Source organism: Macrotis lagotis, chromosome X (genome assembly GCF_037893015.1).
Source record: "Macrotis lagotis isolate mMagLag1 chromosome X, bilby.v1.9.chrom.fasta, whole genome shotgun sequence".
Lineage (NCBI taxonomy): Eukaryota > Metazoa > Chordata > Mammalia > Peramelemorphia > Peramelidae > Macrotis > Macrotis lagotis.
This window is the reverse complement of record NC_133666.1, coordinates 407,723,657-407,741,425: the sequence shown is the minus strand read 5'-3', so window position 1 is coordinate 407,741,425 and position 17,769 is coordinate 407,723,657. Positions and strand designations below refer to the sequence as shown.

The 17,769-nt window shown below is 39.0% G+C and overlaps 1 protein-coding gene across 5 annotated transcripts in view; it reads right to left on the bottom strand.

Annotated features, from left to right (window-relative positions):
• SLCO5A1 (solute carrier organic anion transporter family member 5A1) overlaps positions 1-17,769 on the bottom strand; it is a 411,786-nt gene that overhangs the window by 157,585 nt on the left and 236,432 nt on the right. For all 5 annotated transcript variants that reach the window (XM_074207458.1, XM_074207462.1, XM_074207460.1 and 2 more), the window contains one exon: positions 14,570-16,135. In XM_074207458.1, the coding sequence (XP_074063559.1) occupies positions 14,570-15,572 (1,003 nt within the window). In that variant the 5' untranslated portion in view covers positions 15,573-16,135. The remainder of the gene's footprint in view (positions 1-14,569; positions 16,136-17,769) is intronic.

Here is a 17,769-nt window from a genome sequence, read left to right as displayed (position 1 = left end):
AGGGGAAGTATATATAGTAATGACATCATAAACACTTTGAAAAATATAAATGAAATGGATTCCCTACTACTCCTATTTCTCTACCATCAATATTCCAAATTTGTACATAAATATCAAAAAGAACCAAATAAAATAAAATACATTTATATTTCACAGGAAAAAAATCTATTTTCTGGATCTCTTAGGAATCCCCTTATTAGGGGCTGCCTAAGAGGAGGACTAGCCCTACTAGATATTAAGTAATTATGATATATCAGATATTGTGCTTTAGAAATTTTATCTCATTTGATCATTATTTTACAATTGAGGAAGCTGAGGCAGATACAATTAAGTGACTTCCCTAGGGTCACATAATAAGTATCTGTGCGTAGATTTGAACTCAGATCTTCCTGACTCCAGGCCCAGCTCTCAATTCACTGTATTACCTAGTAGTTAAAAGGGAAGAAGATAGGAAACTAGTAGTAGTGAGATCCTACAGTACAATTCAAATGAAAGAAAACTTACCTCTTTAAGCAGTAAGGGTTTCTAAATGTTTCCATTCCTCAATGTCATATTAATTGCATATAGCCTCAGAACATTATAAAATCTCCTTGATTTCCACAGAAATGTGAATGAAAATAGTTAAACCACTAAAATTAGAAAAATATTGTGAATGAAAACCACATATTGCCCAGACTATGACACTGAGATATGAAACCAGTCCTTTGAGTAAGTTCAATCAAAATGTCAGTCTTAAAGGAAGCTAGATGGTACAGCGGATAGAGCACTATCCCTGAAGAGGGGGCTAGTGGACTCAGTGGGACCTGAATTCAAATGTGGCCTAAGACTTATTAGCTGTGCATCCCTGGGCAAGTCACTTAACTCCAATTGACTCTCCCAGAAAGAACAATGTCAATCTTGAATAATGCTGCAGATAAATATTAACTAGACCAAGGATTGAATGAGAGAAGATCAGTTTGGATTGTATTTTGGTAAATAACTTTACAATGCTTTCAATACCAAACTGTTTTCTGTCACAGAAGCCTTTTTCTCTTTAATATTCTCTTACCACAATATCAGAACAAATAAAATTTCAAAAAATTCAAAGGCACTGGAAGATACACAAGAAGGCAAATTACCAATGGTTAATTTTTTTTATAAGAAGCAGCATGTATGAAGTCACTGAGAGCATGAAAAACAGGAAAGGATATGTACCATTCATGTGACAAGAACAAAATATCAAAGTACCTTTTTCCTTTCCCCATCCATCATAGCCCATATTGCCATCTATATCACTAACGACACTGGGACAAGATAAAAAAAGTTGACTAACACCCAGGTGAGGTACAAGGTATGACTGTAGGTTCTGTTCAAAGGGAACATGGGATAGAGGAGGGAAGGTAAATCTCAAGTAGAAGCATGATGGAAGGGAGCAAAAATTATAGCAAGCCATAATTTAAGATGACTGTTCTTAAGCACTAGGTTTAATTATGTTGAGAAGCATCTGTACTAAAAGAGCTCAATGCTTGAACAAATCTTTTTGTAACATGAGCACTAACTCTATTCTGCCTTTGGCAGAAATTTATCTTTTGTAAATTCAGATTTATGTATATCAGATAGATAGATACATACATATATATATATATATATGCAGAGGGAAAATAAGTCATCTAAATAGTTAGTTGTCATAAATTTTGCTCCCTCCTTTATATGTACTTGAAATTTCCCTTTCCTCCTTCATCCCCTCCCATTTCTTTGGTGAAGCCATACCTTGTACCATCTCTTCATAGGAGTGCTAGTCAAATTTTATATTTAACATATGTGTGTGTGTGTGTGTGTGTGTGTATAAAGGACTACCAAAACAATTGTTTTTGAAAATGTATAACTGGATACAAGTTCATCGGAACAAAACAGATTACTGGATATGAGTCTGACTTTTGGACCTATCTCTTAGGCATGACATTGAATTTTCTGGTCTTAATTTCATCATCTCTAAAATGTGGAGGAGGTTGACTCTAAATATATACTCTGGTGGTTTTACAATCAGTTAATATTAAGTATATGGAAAGCTATCAACTCCACAGGGGGAAAATAATTATTTTAAATTGAAATTCAATTGCCAGCGAAACAAGTATGAAAAATTTGGTTGCCATATGAAGAAGAGACATACAGGTAATCTATCAAACTGTAGCTAAGTTTCCTGGAAGGAAGTGAAAAAGTAACCAAATCACTTGAGTTGGTTAAAACTAGTTTGCATAGAAAATTTCATTGCCAAGGTGATAATTATCAACATTGTTATTAAACAAAGATAATTACTACGTCTTCTGTATGTTATTGCAAGATTGGCTCCTAAAAACACTATTGTACTATAAGGAATGATGAACAGGATGCTTTTAGATAAACCTGGAAAGACTTACATGAACTGATACAAAGTGAAATGTACTGTGTACAAAGCAACAGCAGTATTATAAGATGATCAGCTGGGAATGACTTAGATATTCTCAGCAATATAATGATCCAAGACAACTCTGAAAAACTTATGATGAAAAAATGCTATCCATCCCAGAGATTGGGAATTGATGGTGTTTAAATATAGATTGAAATCTACTTTTTAATTTTTTCTTTCTTTTTCTTGAAAGTTTTTTTTTCGGTCTACATTTTCTTTCACAAATGACTATTATGGAAATGTTTTGCACACTAAATAAGTATAACCTATATCAAAAATTGCTTACCTGGAGGGAAGGGCAGGAAAGGAGAGAATTTGTAACTCAAAGTTTTTTTAACGTAATTTTTTTATTATTTTTTTCCAATTACATGGAGATAGTGTTCAACACTTACTTTTTGTAAGATTTTGAGTTTCACATTTTTCTCCCTTCCCTCCTCCCTACTCTTGACGGCAAGTAAACTGAAATAGCTTATACATGTACAACTATGTTAAACATATTTCCATATTACTCATATGAAAGAAGAATCGGGGGCGGCTAGGTGGCGCAGTGGATAAAGTACCGTCCTTGGAGTCAGGAGTACCTGGGTTAAAATCCAGTCTCAAACACTTAATAATTACCTAGTTGTGTGGCCTTGGGCAAGCCACTTAACCCCATTGCCTAGCAAAAACCTTAAAAAAAAAAAAAAAAAGAAGAATCAGAACAAAAGGGGAAAATACTTGACATGAGAGGAAAAAAATAAAGCAAATTTTAAAAATTGAAAATGGTATGGTGTGGTATTCAGATTCTATAGTTCCTTCTCTGGACATGGGTGGTATTTTTTTATCACAAGTCTTAGAATTGTCTTTGCATTTTTGAGAAGAATTAAGTCTATCATAGTTGATCATCATACAATATTACTGTTAATGTGTAGATAGTATCCTAGTTTTGATCACTTCACTCAGCATAGGAATCAAAATTTTAAGAACAAATGTTAAAAATCATTTTTACATGTAACTGGGGAAAATAAAATATTAAATAGAGGGGGAAAAAAAGATTGACTCCTAAAAATATGCAAATTGCTTTGCCTTCCACAAGTTACCTACACACAACTTCCCAATAATGGAAAATGAGGGAAATAGCCCACAGTGAATCATAAGTAAGGCATAAACCTGTATTTCTAAGGTATTAGGTCCCAAGTGCCTATGAATAATCTATCCCATCTCTCCTTTGTGGTGCAAAAGCCAGAATAAATAACAGTATCTGGGTGGATCACCTGATCATAACAATTCTTATTTGTTTAGGTCTTTATAATTTGTATGGTACTAGGGCAACTACGTAGTGCAGTGAATAGAGCACCAGCCCTGGAGTCAGGAGGACCTGAGTTCAAATCCAGCTAAGATGCTTAATACTTGCTTAGCTGTGTGACTCTGGGCAAGTCACTTAACCCTATTGCCTTGCAAAAATAAAAAAAAATTTGCATGGTACCTTCCTCACACATCTGTTAAGTTGAGAGTAAAGGTATTATTGCCCCCATTTTACAAATGAAGAAACTAAGCCTTAGGAAAGCTGAATGACTTGCCCTCGGTGACATGTCTACTAAGTGTGAAGCTAGGATTCAATCCCAGAAGTTGATAAAGTATTCCTTCTTCCTCTGAGTAGGAGGTGGTAGAGTACTGGTGCAGAATGAGGCATGTATCATCAAATATATCTAGTAAGTATTTACTTTAATTAGCTAACTTTGCTAGAGGAGAAAGTCCTAAGGGGACAAGTAGTAGAGAAAGTAATTAGGAAGAGCAGAATATTTTTTAAAAAAAAACAACCAAACCCAACTCTTCTAATTTTTAATCTGGGGTACTTAATATACCACACTGTCTCCCAAGAGCCATCCACCCACCCTGAGTCTCTATAATTTCCATTTTTACTTACAAACTAGTAGACTCACAGAGGGAGACCTTGTCAGAGGCTTACAGGAAGTTTGTAGTCTAGAAAGAATTAAAAACAAAAACAAAACCAAAAAGTAATCTATGAGTTTCCCCTATCTTAGATAAGCATATAGATTCCATTTAAACTTCTTTCCCTATGCTCTTTAGCAATTACATTTGACCATACTCTGAAGTTTTTAACATATTTCTCCAGTCAATCATGTAGTTTGGAAGTCATTTATGCATCCAAGTCTTGGTCTTTCTCCTCCCCATAAACAATCTTTACTTTGTCTTGGAAAACATAAATATATGTGAGTAAGTTTAAAGAAGCATGAAGAAATCAATGCAGTATTCCCATTACCCAAAGGAAACTCCCTCCAGAAGAGAGTTTCAGCATTACTCACACTGCTAAGCCAAAAACATCACTGTTAGCTATATCTGATCTCATGAAACTAACATGTCCTGTTTTCAGGCTGGCTCAGGTCCTGCCCAACAGATGGTCACCATTGTCAGCAGTCAAGAAAGAGTTATTAAGTGTAGTTTTTGAGACAGACATCCCACTCTGAAATAGAAAAGAAAAAGAAAAAAAGGGGCAGGCTGTCTAATTCATGCTAAGGACATAAGCAATTAGCACTTTAGGCCTGATCCATATTAATTGGAGGATCTAGAATCAGAAAGGATCTTAGAAATCATGCTATTCAACCTCTTCATTTTATAAATGATAAGAATGAGATCCAGAGAAGTTAAGTAATTTATCCAAAAATCATATAGTATTTTAGGATTGAGTATATGTTGAATTACAGATTGGCAATCTACAAAGGTTTACTAGACATGGTATACTGTTAACCACACAACTGGAACATCTAAAAGATTAGAGATCTAATAGTGTTTGCCAAAATGGAGGTGGGAGAAACAAGAAGAAAGATAACACAAAAAGATTCCTATGGAGTATTTGTTGTCTTATATGGAAGTTCCCCAGCTTTTTATAGACTTATGAGCTCAGCCTCCAAGAGTACCTAGAAGGTACTTAGGAATCTAAGCCCCAAAGCAGCAAAATGTATCCAAAAGGGGAAATCCTGGAGAAAAGGGGAGAATTGGTATTTTTAAATTAGTTATTAACAACTTTTTAAAGAATTAGTAACATCCTACAAGAGAGGCAAAGTAACATTGTAGAGAGAGAGCATGTAGTCTAGATACCCAGGTTCCAAGTTCTGCCTATTGCACACACATAATTCTCCTGTGATTTTGGACAAATCATTAATCTCTCAGTGGCCCTTACAATTCTAAGACTATAATTTACAGAGCAGTTGCTGATCTGAATTGGTAGAAGGCGTCCTATTACCTATAAATGTGATCATTCACATACAGAGCTGATGAAAGGATACTTTCAAACTGAGAGGGACACTTCAAGGAGACTCCCTGAAGAAGGTGGGAGCTGAGTTTCAAAAGGAAGACACAGATTCTTAATTAGGGAGAGCACTACAGGCATGAGGGACGGACAATGTCATGGAGACTCAAACATGGAGAATTTTTACATGTAAAACAGTAATAAGGCCTGAGCTGAATAAGCTGAACTAGAGAAGGTTTAGGAGGGGAGTATGTGAAAGAACATTGGAAAATTAGGAAGGAGCCAGGTTATATAGCGTATCTAGATAAGAGTTGATGAAGCGCTGAACTAAGGTGGAAAGTGTATGAATGGAGGGAAGGGAACAAATATGTAAGGGAGCAAATATGGAGGCTAATTGATTGGATATGTGGATTGATTGAGAATTATAAGTTGAGGATGACACTGCAGTTGCAATGAGTAGAAATGGTAATGTCCTCAACCAAAATAGGGAAGTCAAGAAGAGGAGAGATTTTGAGGGGAAAGATAATGATTTCTGTTTTGAACATGTTGAGATTCAGTTGCCTAGAAGACATCTATTTCAGAATACCTATTTGACAGCTGATGACCTGAGACTTGAGCTCAGGAAAGAGAACAGGGGTGAATATATCAATCTAGGAATCATCTATATTTATATTGTAATTGAACCCATGACATCAGATGAGTTCATCAAGTCAAAAAGAATAGAGAGAAAAGAGAACGAGGTCCAGGACCAAACTATGAAACATACTCATCATTAGTAGGTGTGACATGGATGAAGATCTAGTAAAGAAGACTAAGAAGGAGCAGTCAGGCAAGCAAAAAAGAAACAAACAAACAAAAACCAAGAAAAGTGTCATAAGAACCAAGAAAAAAAGAGTTAATGCACATACATATATACTGTTTGTACTTTGTTCTCTAAGAAGACCATGACATCAAAGAGGTGATTCCATGACATGTGCAAGGATGGGATTTGAATGAGGAAGGTGCTGTGCTAAATCACCAGTCTCAGTTTCTCCTCCAGGGAGAAAGTAGCCAGGTATGGGTCAGGTCAATTAGAGATGGTCCTGGATGTGAGGCAATCAGGATTAAGTGACTAAACTCATGGTCATGTGTCTAGTGTTTAAGGCCAAATTTGAACTCAGGTCGTCTTGACCCCAGAGCTGGCACTCTATCCAGTGCACTACCTAGTTGCCTACATATATGTATATATACCTAGTCAATGTTCCTAAAAGAAATGTTACATGGCATATTTAATAAAACAAAATAAATTAATATGACCTATGCTTTGAGGATATTATTTTTCTTTTCTTTGCAAAGCAAAAGGGTTCTGTGATTTGCCCAATTATTCAGTGTCTGAGGTCAGATTTGAACTCAGATCTTCCTGACTCCAGGGCCAGTATGCTATCCACTGCACCACCTAGCTGCCCCCAGAGATATTATTTCACCCATTGAAATAATGAGGATGGTCTTAGAGATTTATAGAACCAAAACTTGAAATCACAATTTTAAAGTTGTATATAGCTAAAAATGAAATGAATTAATTTCTTCCCAGAAAATTAAACAGTATAAAAGTATCAAGAAGATAATGTATTTTGTTAAAAGGTACTGATGTCTCACACTACACCCTATCTACAGGCAGGTCATTGTAATTCAGTTCACTTCAGATCAGTTCCCCTGGCAACAGAAATTAAGAAGCAGGAAGAAAACTTTTGAGTGCAAAGGTATAGTCCAAGACAAACAGCAATGATTATCTGTCATCAGCAAATGTGGAGACACTATACAAATAAGGATCATTGTTCTTGTTTTATAAATTCTTCAATAAATCTGAAAAAGCAATAAGACGTATGAGTCCCGATGGTTTACCCTAATCACCTACACAATTTCTTTCCATCCTTTCATTTAAAAAGAAAAAAAATATATATCTTAGATATCTTCCTCCCCTAAAATTGAATGTCAAGACCAAATCTATTAACAGACTGACACAATCAAGCAATTCTGAATATTGAAAAATCAAGGGTTGGATCACTTTGTAAAGTCTCTTACAGTTTTAGCACCCTATGGGTTTTTCCCCCCCAAATGTGAACAATGATGCTCCAGAAACCTGAAATTTCTGTCATTCAGTTATAGGTTCATTCAATTACAGACTCTCAGAGTTGGAAGAAAGCTCTAAGTCCAATCAGGATGCCCTGGTGAGAATACAAATCCATCTATTCACTTACCAAACATGTTCTGAACACCTATTCATACATTATGAATACAAATACTGCACCTGCTCAAGCAGAAAATATTTGGAAACTGTTAATTTCATAGTGACAAGTTTTCGTCTATGATCAGAACTCTATTTCTAAGGATTTCTGACTTTACCATCAATTGATTTTAAATTCCATGAAAAAGAAACCAAAGAATTGCATCAGATGCTCCAAGGAAAAGGGTCATTTCACAATATCAATCATACTGGTGTCAGAGCTATACTTCAGCATATTCTGATCAATTAGTAAAAGAAGTCCTCTGCAAGAACAGATGGAATAAGTACCGCCAGGTCACACTAGTTGAACTTGCCATACTGGTGTGACATCTATTATGAGACAGTCTTCCTTTCCTTTCTCCCTTCCTCTCTTCCTTTTTTCCTGGGGGGGAAAGGGGGGAAAAAGGAAAAAGGGGGAGAGGAAGAAAGAAAGGAAAGAAGACTTTATCTCATAGTAGATGAGTTTTGTTGCTTGTTTGTTTTACATTTCTTTCTAACTGTACATTTTGCTCCAGTTGAAATCAGGTTGTAATTGGGCATCTCGGGAGAGATTATCCTATTGCATAAGAAGCAAGATGGCATAGTAGAAACAAATTTAGTCCTAAAGTAAGGAAAGAAGACAGCATCTGACTGACACATAGAGGTTGTATGTCACAGGTTGCAAGTCACTCAGTGCCCTAAGGAAGAAAGACCCTAAGCTGTTGAAAAGGTGCCAATCTGCATTGGTAGAAAATTCCACAGCAGAACTTTTTTCACTAATTGATATCACAGATCTAATACTCTCTCTCTCTCTCTCTCTCTCTCTCTCTCTCTCTCTCTCTCTCTCTCTCTCTCTCTCTGCCCCCCCCCAGCAATGATGACCTACTATTGTCTAAAATGCTTTCTCAGGATACCTAGAATTTCTCCTCAAGCAGTAAAGAGTACCTTTTAAAAAAAATGAGTCACCCTATCTATACAAAAGGGAAAAAATGAAAATGTATTGAGTGCCTGATCCTTGTCCCTTAAAGAACCTGAATTTTCTGATCACCAAGTCAGTGCTAACAGATGAAAATTTTGTACTAATCAACAAGATAAAATTGAAACAACAAATGTCTTTTCATCAGTTTTTGAGTCAGATTTTCTTCTGTTGATGTTGGAATCAACTCTGCTAGGCTCTTTTCATTAGTGATTACGTCAAGGATGTTGGCTCATTATCCACATGGGCAAAGATAACTACTCCTCCAGTCTCTTTTACAGCTGAGGAAACAAGAATTTAATATGGAAATGAAGTATATTGTCTGAAGTCAAGAACTAGCCAGTAGCAGATCTGAACTGTGCTTCTTAACCATTAATGCAATTTCCTTTCTACAGATAAAACATTGAATATTGTCTAGCATACTAGACTTGGTGAAAATTTGGATTCAGGGGCAGCTAGGTGGTGTAGTGGATAAAGCACTGGCCTTGGAGTCAGGAGTACCTGGGTTCAAATCCGACCTCAGAGGCTTAATAATTACCTAGCCGTGTGGCCTTGGGTAAGCCACTTAACCCCATTGCCTTGAAAAATCTAAAAAACAAAAAACAAAAAACTTGGATTCAAATTCCTTCTCCAATATGTTCTGACTGATTTCAGGAGTACTTCATTTTATCTAATTCTCAGTTTCCCTACCAGTAAAAATAGAAGTAATAATAGTTAATATTATATAAGGCTTAAAATGTTCCAGGCACAATGCAAAGGTGCTTTACAAAAATTTTCTCATTTGATCCTCATAATCACTGGAAAGAAAGTGTTATTATTATTATTCATATTTAACAGATGGTGGAAATTGAAGAAACAGCAGTTAAGTGACTTGCCCAGCATTTCACATCTCTAAGTGTCTGAGGCCAGATTTGAACTTGTCTTCCTGACTCCAGGCTCAGTGCTTTATCCTCAGTGCTTTATGCACTCAGCTATCCCTTAAACCCGTGCTAGCTATCAAACAAGGTTCCTATGAGGCTCTAAGGCTCTAATACTTTGCAAACTTTAAAATATGTCAACAACCAATTAATGAACATCTCTTTAAAAACAACTCTATATCAGTAGCTGCCAGACTCTATGCTTGATACTGGGAATACCAGACCAATATGAGAAGAAGAACTTTTATTTTTAAGGAGTTTATCTTTTTCCAGAATGGGGCATGTGTGTGGGTGTGTGGTTGTGTATGTGTGTAAGGTTCTATCATATAAAAGGATGGGGGAAGGGAGTTTCTAGGAAAAACTATGGCACCTTCAATACATACAAAAGGAGCAGACAATTCATTTCTTGATAAACTATTAAAACAATTATAACAATCTAGCAATAATATTTCTGGTATTGTTGAATGAATGAATGAATGAATGCTATTAGGCCAGTATATGAATCTTCTAAAAGTATCTTACTCCCAAGTCAATCCTCCCCTTTTTTACCTCCCTTAGCAAAGGTCAAGGTTACAACTCTAGTTTTATTCCACATCCCATTCCCAGAATATAGGTAGACTTAAATGGCATTTCTGGGAATATCAGGTGATCAACAGATCCTTCCCTGTTAAATTTGATACCTTCCATTTTTTTCTCTCAATTGAGAACATAAATTCAGATAAACCTCCACAGTTCATACATTTATCCAAGACAAATGCATATTAACATGGAAAAAGGCTCTACTACCCAAAATAGGCACTAGATCTATGATTTCATTTATGTAGAAGACTCCTAGATGAATGACTTCTTCCACCAACACAGGTCAGTACCATATAATCTCAGAGCTACTTAGAGTGGTAAAGGATTAAATGGCTTCCCTAGAATCACAAAATCAATATGTCAGAGGCTAGTCTTTCCGAGTTTGAGGTCAGCTCTCTATTGATCACATCAACCTGATTCTGAAGAGAACCAAGCTGAAAGACCACAAGATAGGAAGGTTACAAAGACAACTTAAAGGTACAACAAAAGTTGATACTAAAGGAAATTATGTTTGCCTAGCACTTCTTGGTAAAGTCAAAAAAAAATAGCTCTCCAAAGCTGCTTTCTGTCAGTGTAGAGGCCACAATATGGTACTACTATGGTATTACAGAAACTACAAATCAAAATAAAGAACAGAATACAAATAAAATGTTCCATTTAGTGAAAATAAGTCACCTGCAGTCTTCATAAAACAACGTTCTTACTGTTTTACACGTAGTAGAAAAAATACAAATCAAACCTGGAAGAAGGAAGGAATAGTAGGGATATTATGTCACATTTTGTTACTAATCATCACTCTATAATTCTATTCATGAGTTCCATACACTGTTTCTGGTGCCACCAATACTATTGCTAATCATTCCATTTATTGGAATGACGGTGGAATAATCCTATCCAAGTGTTGAGAGGGCTTTACATAGTCTGTAACTCATTCTGTTACACAGAATGGATGGCAATTTAGCCCAACACAGAACTAGAAATTCTGGTATCTGAGGGTAATTCAATTGGTTGAGGGATGAATGAATCAAAAGACAAACCATTATGGTAAGATATGTAAGGGGGCAGCCTCTCAAGGTATCTAATCCCATATCATGTGGAAAAACTGATGATAACCAAACCTCAAGAAAGAAACAGAAAGTGGAGCAAGAAGCCTGGAAGATGGTAAGAGGAAAGGAACAGAGCCATGTGGTGGTAGGAGTCCAACAGAATAAAGAACCACGAAGTACTGACTCCTTAGGAGGGAGAAAGCAACCCTCCTACCAGCTGCTGGACCTTGGTTTAAAGCCTCAAGGACACTAGTTATACCGCTGTGGTCAATGTTAATTTGGGCCATAGTAATCATAAGGGACCATTGCAGAAATTAAATTAATTAAATTAATCAATTTCACTGATTACTACTGAGAAAGGAAAGAAACAGATTTGCTCTTTTGCAGATTTTTTTCCTCCCAGACCCACAATTACCTCAACAACATGGTTCAAAGTAGTTATCTGCGATTATTTAATACAGACCAGGTTACTAATATTATTTTACAGAAGCACAGAAATCAAGCTGTATTACTTTATATCGTGTTTTCAATTGTCGCAAACATTTCTTCTTTCTACTTACTCTCTGGCTGCCCTCATTTCAGCTCACTAAAGAAGACTGTGAACTAATTCTAAGGGGGGAGACTAAATTGAGACTTTGCAAGGTTTCATATATTAAAACATCTTATTTTTGGAAGAGAAACATAAATAAATTGAAGAATTTATTCAACTAGTAACTTTGAGGACATATAACTTTGAGGACATATTCTGGGGTCAGCAAACATAGCCCCAATTTGTATATCTCTTGTCTATTCTAATGAACTCAGAATAACCACTCTGAAGCACTATAAGAATTCTAGTCACCAAAAATAATTAAATTTTGTTCATTATATCAATACTAACACAAGAAAGTAAACTACTATATTTTAAGCAAAGCTTAGAGAGTGAAAAACATAGGGAGTTGAAATTAATCCCTAGAGAACTAGAAACAACTACAATACTTCACTAAGAGTTCCCTTGTAAAATATTTTTAAGGTGACATTTACTATCTTTTCAATCTAAAACTTCTGCCCCCTTCAGCACATGGTCTTATAGCCCTGCTGGATATTCAAACATGTGTTTCAGTTTCTTTGTACTTTGTGTGCCTCAGGATCTCAGTTCTTATAGGTTTCTTAAAGGTAAATAATGTAAAAAAAAAAAAACCTCAGTCCAAAATTTCCCCAAATGTATATGTATATAGATAGATAGATAGATAGATAGATAGATAGATAGATAGATAGATAGATAGATATAACCTCAATTTTGAAAAGATATAGGGAGGATGGCTTTTCCTTTTACCTTTTGGGATCTGTCACAGTCAACAGCCCTAGGTCTAAAAATCTGAAAGTTGATATAAGTATTCACATTTTAAAATTTACCATATATCAATAAAACACTAAGGTTTCAAGATATTTCCTTACACAATAAGCCTTTGAGGTAGTTGGTACTAATATTTAATTTACAGGGTAAGAAACTGAGGCTCAGCAACAAGAGTGAGAGACTTGCCTCTGGTCATGCATCTAGTAAGTGCTCAAATCACAACTGTGCCCAAATCACCAGATTTCAGGGCTAATACTCTTTCCCCTACTTTCTGCTCCCTAGAGATTAAAACTTCAATGTAAGTTGTTTGGGACACTGCATATAAAAATTCTGGCAATACCTGTCTTCCTATTTCTTTTAGAAAACTGTTATTTCTTTTTCCTGCTATTTGGGAAGGCAGAAAGTTTTCTCCCTCATGGAACTTCTATATTTTGATATTGATATATGTTCTCAGTTGTCATAAAGGAGATTTGTTGCTGCCAGTTCTGATATAGTTTAAAAAAAAGATTGTGGGACTTTCCCCCCTGGTTTTTAAGAGTAGTTTCAGGCAAGGGGACAAGTGAAATGGTTATGTACTACTCTCTTAACTATTCCCCAGATCTTTTCTCTGAGAATTGAAAATAAAACCTAGAGCCTTTTCTCTATTATGATTAAACAACTCCCACCTTACCTATAGCAGATACTGTCAATAATTATTTCTGCTCTGGGGAAAAGATTATATAATCCAATTGAATCTGTATGGTTATTAATAGCCTTTGAAATTTCCAAAACTCTGGACTCTTCATACACAATAAATAAATAACTAAATTTAATGAATACTTTGGAGTGTTAGTCCTGTTGACCTAAAAATAATAACCTGGTTTGGTTACTCCACAAAGGATAATACAATGAAAAGGGGAAAAAAACAACTTCTTTTAAAAAACTTTTGGCATATTCACCTCCTCACCTACTCTGAACAAATCTGCATATAAAGGACTCAGTTCTGAAGTGGACTGTTGGTGAAAGGAAGAATTGGGCTTCCATCTGTGCTGGAACCAAGTTCATACCATTCTTCAAATAATATCACCTTATAAATTCCACTTCTCAACAACAACAAAAAGTAAGGGTGAATTTTACAATTACATAGCTAAACATTAATATCCAAAACCACTTCTTGGCAAGAATAGAGTATAATTCAGTAACCATAAAGTAATGTTGTTCAATTGATATAAGTTAGCAAACTTGATGTAATTCAAGAATTTTTCCTAGGGGTTCAAGTAAAATGCATAATAAGATATATAATGCATATATATAAAACTGCAATAAAGCAAATTTTATTGCAGTTAATTTTTGCTAATCCCTGCCATTTTGAGGAAGGATGAAATAAAATATTCCATAATTTTGTTCCTTGCTCCATTCTCACACAGTCCCTTAGATCAGTTGTTTTGTAACATAACTGACTGATTTGAGTTTCTTCAGAAACAATGCAAAAGAGAAGGGGAGAAGGAGTATATAACCTGGAGAGAAAAATCAACATCCTTATTATCATCTTCTTTGACATCAAAAGTCATCTGTGGTTGGGGAATGAAAAAATTAGTTTGAGAACTTATTCTCTGTACTCTGGACAACAACCATCATTCCAAAATAACTCCTTTGAAAACAGCACCAATACAGCACCAAAAAGAATATGAAGCAACACCCTTAAAGTAAGTCAAGTCTTCTGAAAAATGGTGGTAGTGAGGAGGGGGAAGGGGACTTCTTAAATTTTGGTCATGGTTTAGAGGTTGAATATCATTAAAGATGATTAAGAAAGCCTTACCTAGGTACAATGATGCATTTTCTTTCTTGACATTGTCATCTAAGTAGGTTGGTCCCAAGGTATAAATAGGAGTGGAGCCCATACCAATGAGAACCTGTGCACCAACGAATAAAGCTACATAGAGTGAATGATCATTACCACCAGAGTCCTTCCAACAGGCAGATGATTCCAAAAGGTCCCTGGCACTGCCGTTGCCATTCAAACACAAACCCTCCTTGGAAACCGAGGAGTTCAGTTCTTGAATCTGGTACGGTGGAGAGATGAAATGAGGTATAGAAAACAGGGCAGCCCCCAGTGCAATGAAGAGTCCACCCACTGCGAGCCACAGAGGTCGCCTGCCCCGGCCTCCAAAATAACTGATGAAAACAACCACAACCAGGCTCCCAATGTCAAAACAGCTGACCAGCAGCCCGGACTCTGAGCTTTTCAAGCTGTAGCGCCTCTCAATGGTGGTGATGACACTGCTGAGGTACCCTGAGACCATCAAAGATTGGATAAAGGTCAGGAAGCACATGCAAACCAAAAAGCATCGGGAATCCGTCAAAACCACATGGAGGCATCTTCTACCATGGAGGGTTGCCAGGGTGGAGGAAACTGAGAGGCCTTGGGCGGAGGAAACAGACAGGTTTTTGCTGATGGCCGTGTGGTTGCATTCTAAGGTCCCAACCATCCCTGAAGAAATGGAAGGGGTGCAGGAAAACACAGTCCGGGAAGAGGCTGAGCGGCTGAGCCCCACCTGAACCTGAAACTGGTCTACACATGGCTTCGCCTCAGTGCCCCCTGAGAAGCCGTTCAAGCCCGATTTGGGCCTCCTAAAGGAGCTATACCTTTTATTTGCCCTCCGGAGGCCAGGGTCCTGCCCGCCGGCGGAGGTCATTACTGGCAAGCTCTTGGCCCTGCGGGTCTCATATTTGCCCTCTTCCAGGGCGGTGGAGGCTGCTGTTCCCTCCTTTGGCTCTCCCACCTGAAGCTTCATTGCGCCCTCGGCCTCGGAGGCAGCCATGGCAAGTCTGATTCAGATGAAGTTAGTGACTCGATCCCCACACGAGGACCCTGCTCAAGCTTTTCAGCCACCCTGCACAAGGCGCCCAAGCCGGGCCCATGCGGGAGCGCTTTGGGACCGGTACTGGGGACCCTGGGCAGCAGGGCAGGTCATAGTAGCTAGCAGACAGAAGCCAAATGCATCCCGGGGGCAGAGCGAGCCCCGCAGGCTCTGGGCTGCATGCCCCCAGCTGTCCTCCAATGAGCCCTGACTGAATAGCACCTCTGGTCAGCAGCTCGCAGGGGGCGCCTTGCCTGCCCCGGGGGCATCCCCTCCCTCTCTCCCTCTCAAAAGACAACCAGCGCGACCCTTCCGGCCCCCAGCGCAGGTTACGCAGAGGCGCAAAGTGCGAGGACGGCGCCGGGCCACTGGAGCGACTGGTGGCTAGGATGCGGGTGCACGGGGCTCTCTGGACTAGTCAGCATCCCTTGTCCGCCTTCCTTTCCTGAGAAGCTGTGTGTGGAAGAGGAGCTCGGTCCTCGCTGCCTCGGCTCCCAAAACCCCCAAGGGGAAAAACTTCCAACCTGAAAGGCACAGAGAGAGAGAGAGAGAGAGAGAGAGAGAGAGAGAGAGAGAGAGAGAGAAATGAAAGGTCAAAGAGGCCAGACGCTCGTGTCCGGCTTCCCGAGGTGGGGAACGCGGGGCATCCGCTGGACCACCCCGAGAACAGAGAGGGCACAGGACGATGCCACGGGACGAGAACCAGCGGGAGGAGGGCTAGGGAGGGTGCTGTCGGGCTCGGTCTTTCGACTCTGGAACAATAAGAGGCAGGCGGCAGAGATCCTCTCTCATTGTCTACGGGGCGGACGTCGTTCTCCAGCCCTGCCCCGCCCCCTTTGGCAATGGGCAACACATCTGTTTTAACATGTTAATAATTATTAATGTCAGCTATGACTCAGAAGCAGCTTCCTTTTATTTGGGGGAACTAATTGTAACCTTTCCCACTCCTACTGCATTTCCCAAAATAGAAAATATCCATAAGAACAAAGGAAAGTTAACACAGAGACTCTATTCGAACTCCTCTTTAAAAAAAAAATCCACGAGTGTGTAAGAATGTACACATACTTGTGCAAACCCACGTGTACTGTACTGGACGTATGTCCCGTTTAATCCATCGATTAAGAGACCCTTTTATTTAAAGCCAAAAGCCATAGCAAAAGGTCAGCATGCCTGCGCCTTTATTTCCAATACTAAAAATAAACCCCACGGAAAGAAATATTCAATTACAGATATCAAGGGCATTCAAGGCTGCATCCCACGCTGAGCCTGTCTCTGGGGGCCCGGTGCCACTAGAAACTGCACATCTTAAAGGCAGGACTTGTCAGTCCCGAGGAAGGGAAGGGTGATGACAAGAAACAAAGAAATAGCGGCAGGGGAAGCCTGTGCTACACTGAAGGCTTCTCTCCCCCTCTCCGGAACGGTTCCGGACACACAGCTGCGACATACACAGAACTATAGAAGAGGGGCGCTGCTACAGTAAGGACGAAAGAAGCTTCTTCATTACACAAAGTGAACGCTCCACTGTGTACGCCAGGGATGTGTGCCTGCCTACACACACACACACACACACACACACACACACTCACACACACACATTTAACATACACAGCTGGATGAATTGCTTCGAAACAAACCACGTCCACATGACTAGCTTGAAATGGGTAGGATTGCACTGGGTGGGGGTGCTCTCTTTGTAAATCCCCACGATCAGCCCCCGAGCCACTCATTAGTCCTCGGGTCACAGGAATACGTGCAGCCAAAGGGAGAGCTCAGGGCTGGGGGATGGGATCAGGGAGGGGAGCGCTCTCCCCCTGCTCCAGTCTAATCCCAGTGTTCGCGCTCAGCCTTTGTGTTGCTCGATTTTCAATAAATAAACGAGCCTACGGGGAGGTGGCTGAGATGGAGAAACTCCTAGATCCGTCTGGCAGCAGCCCCTTTGCTCCTGCACCAGACTCGAGCTCACTTCCTCTCGCAGGCTCGCAGCAGAGGGGTCCGAGAGCCTCACAAAGGCGGGTTTCCCCCATCCGTGCTCCTGCAAGAGCCGCCCTCCGGGGGAATCGCTCTCGGGGAATCCCACCGGCTGCGGAAGCACCGATCCGGGAATCCCAGCAAACTCCCTTCCCGGGCAGGGGGAATGTCAGCCACCAGAATGGCACAG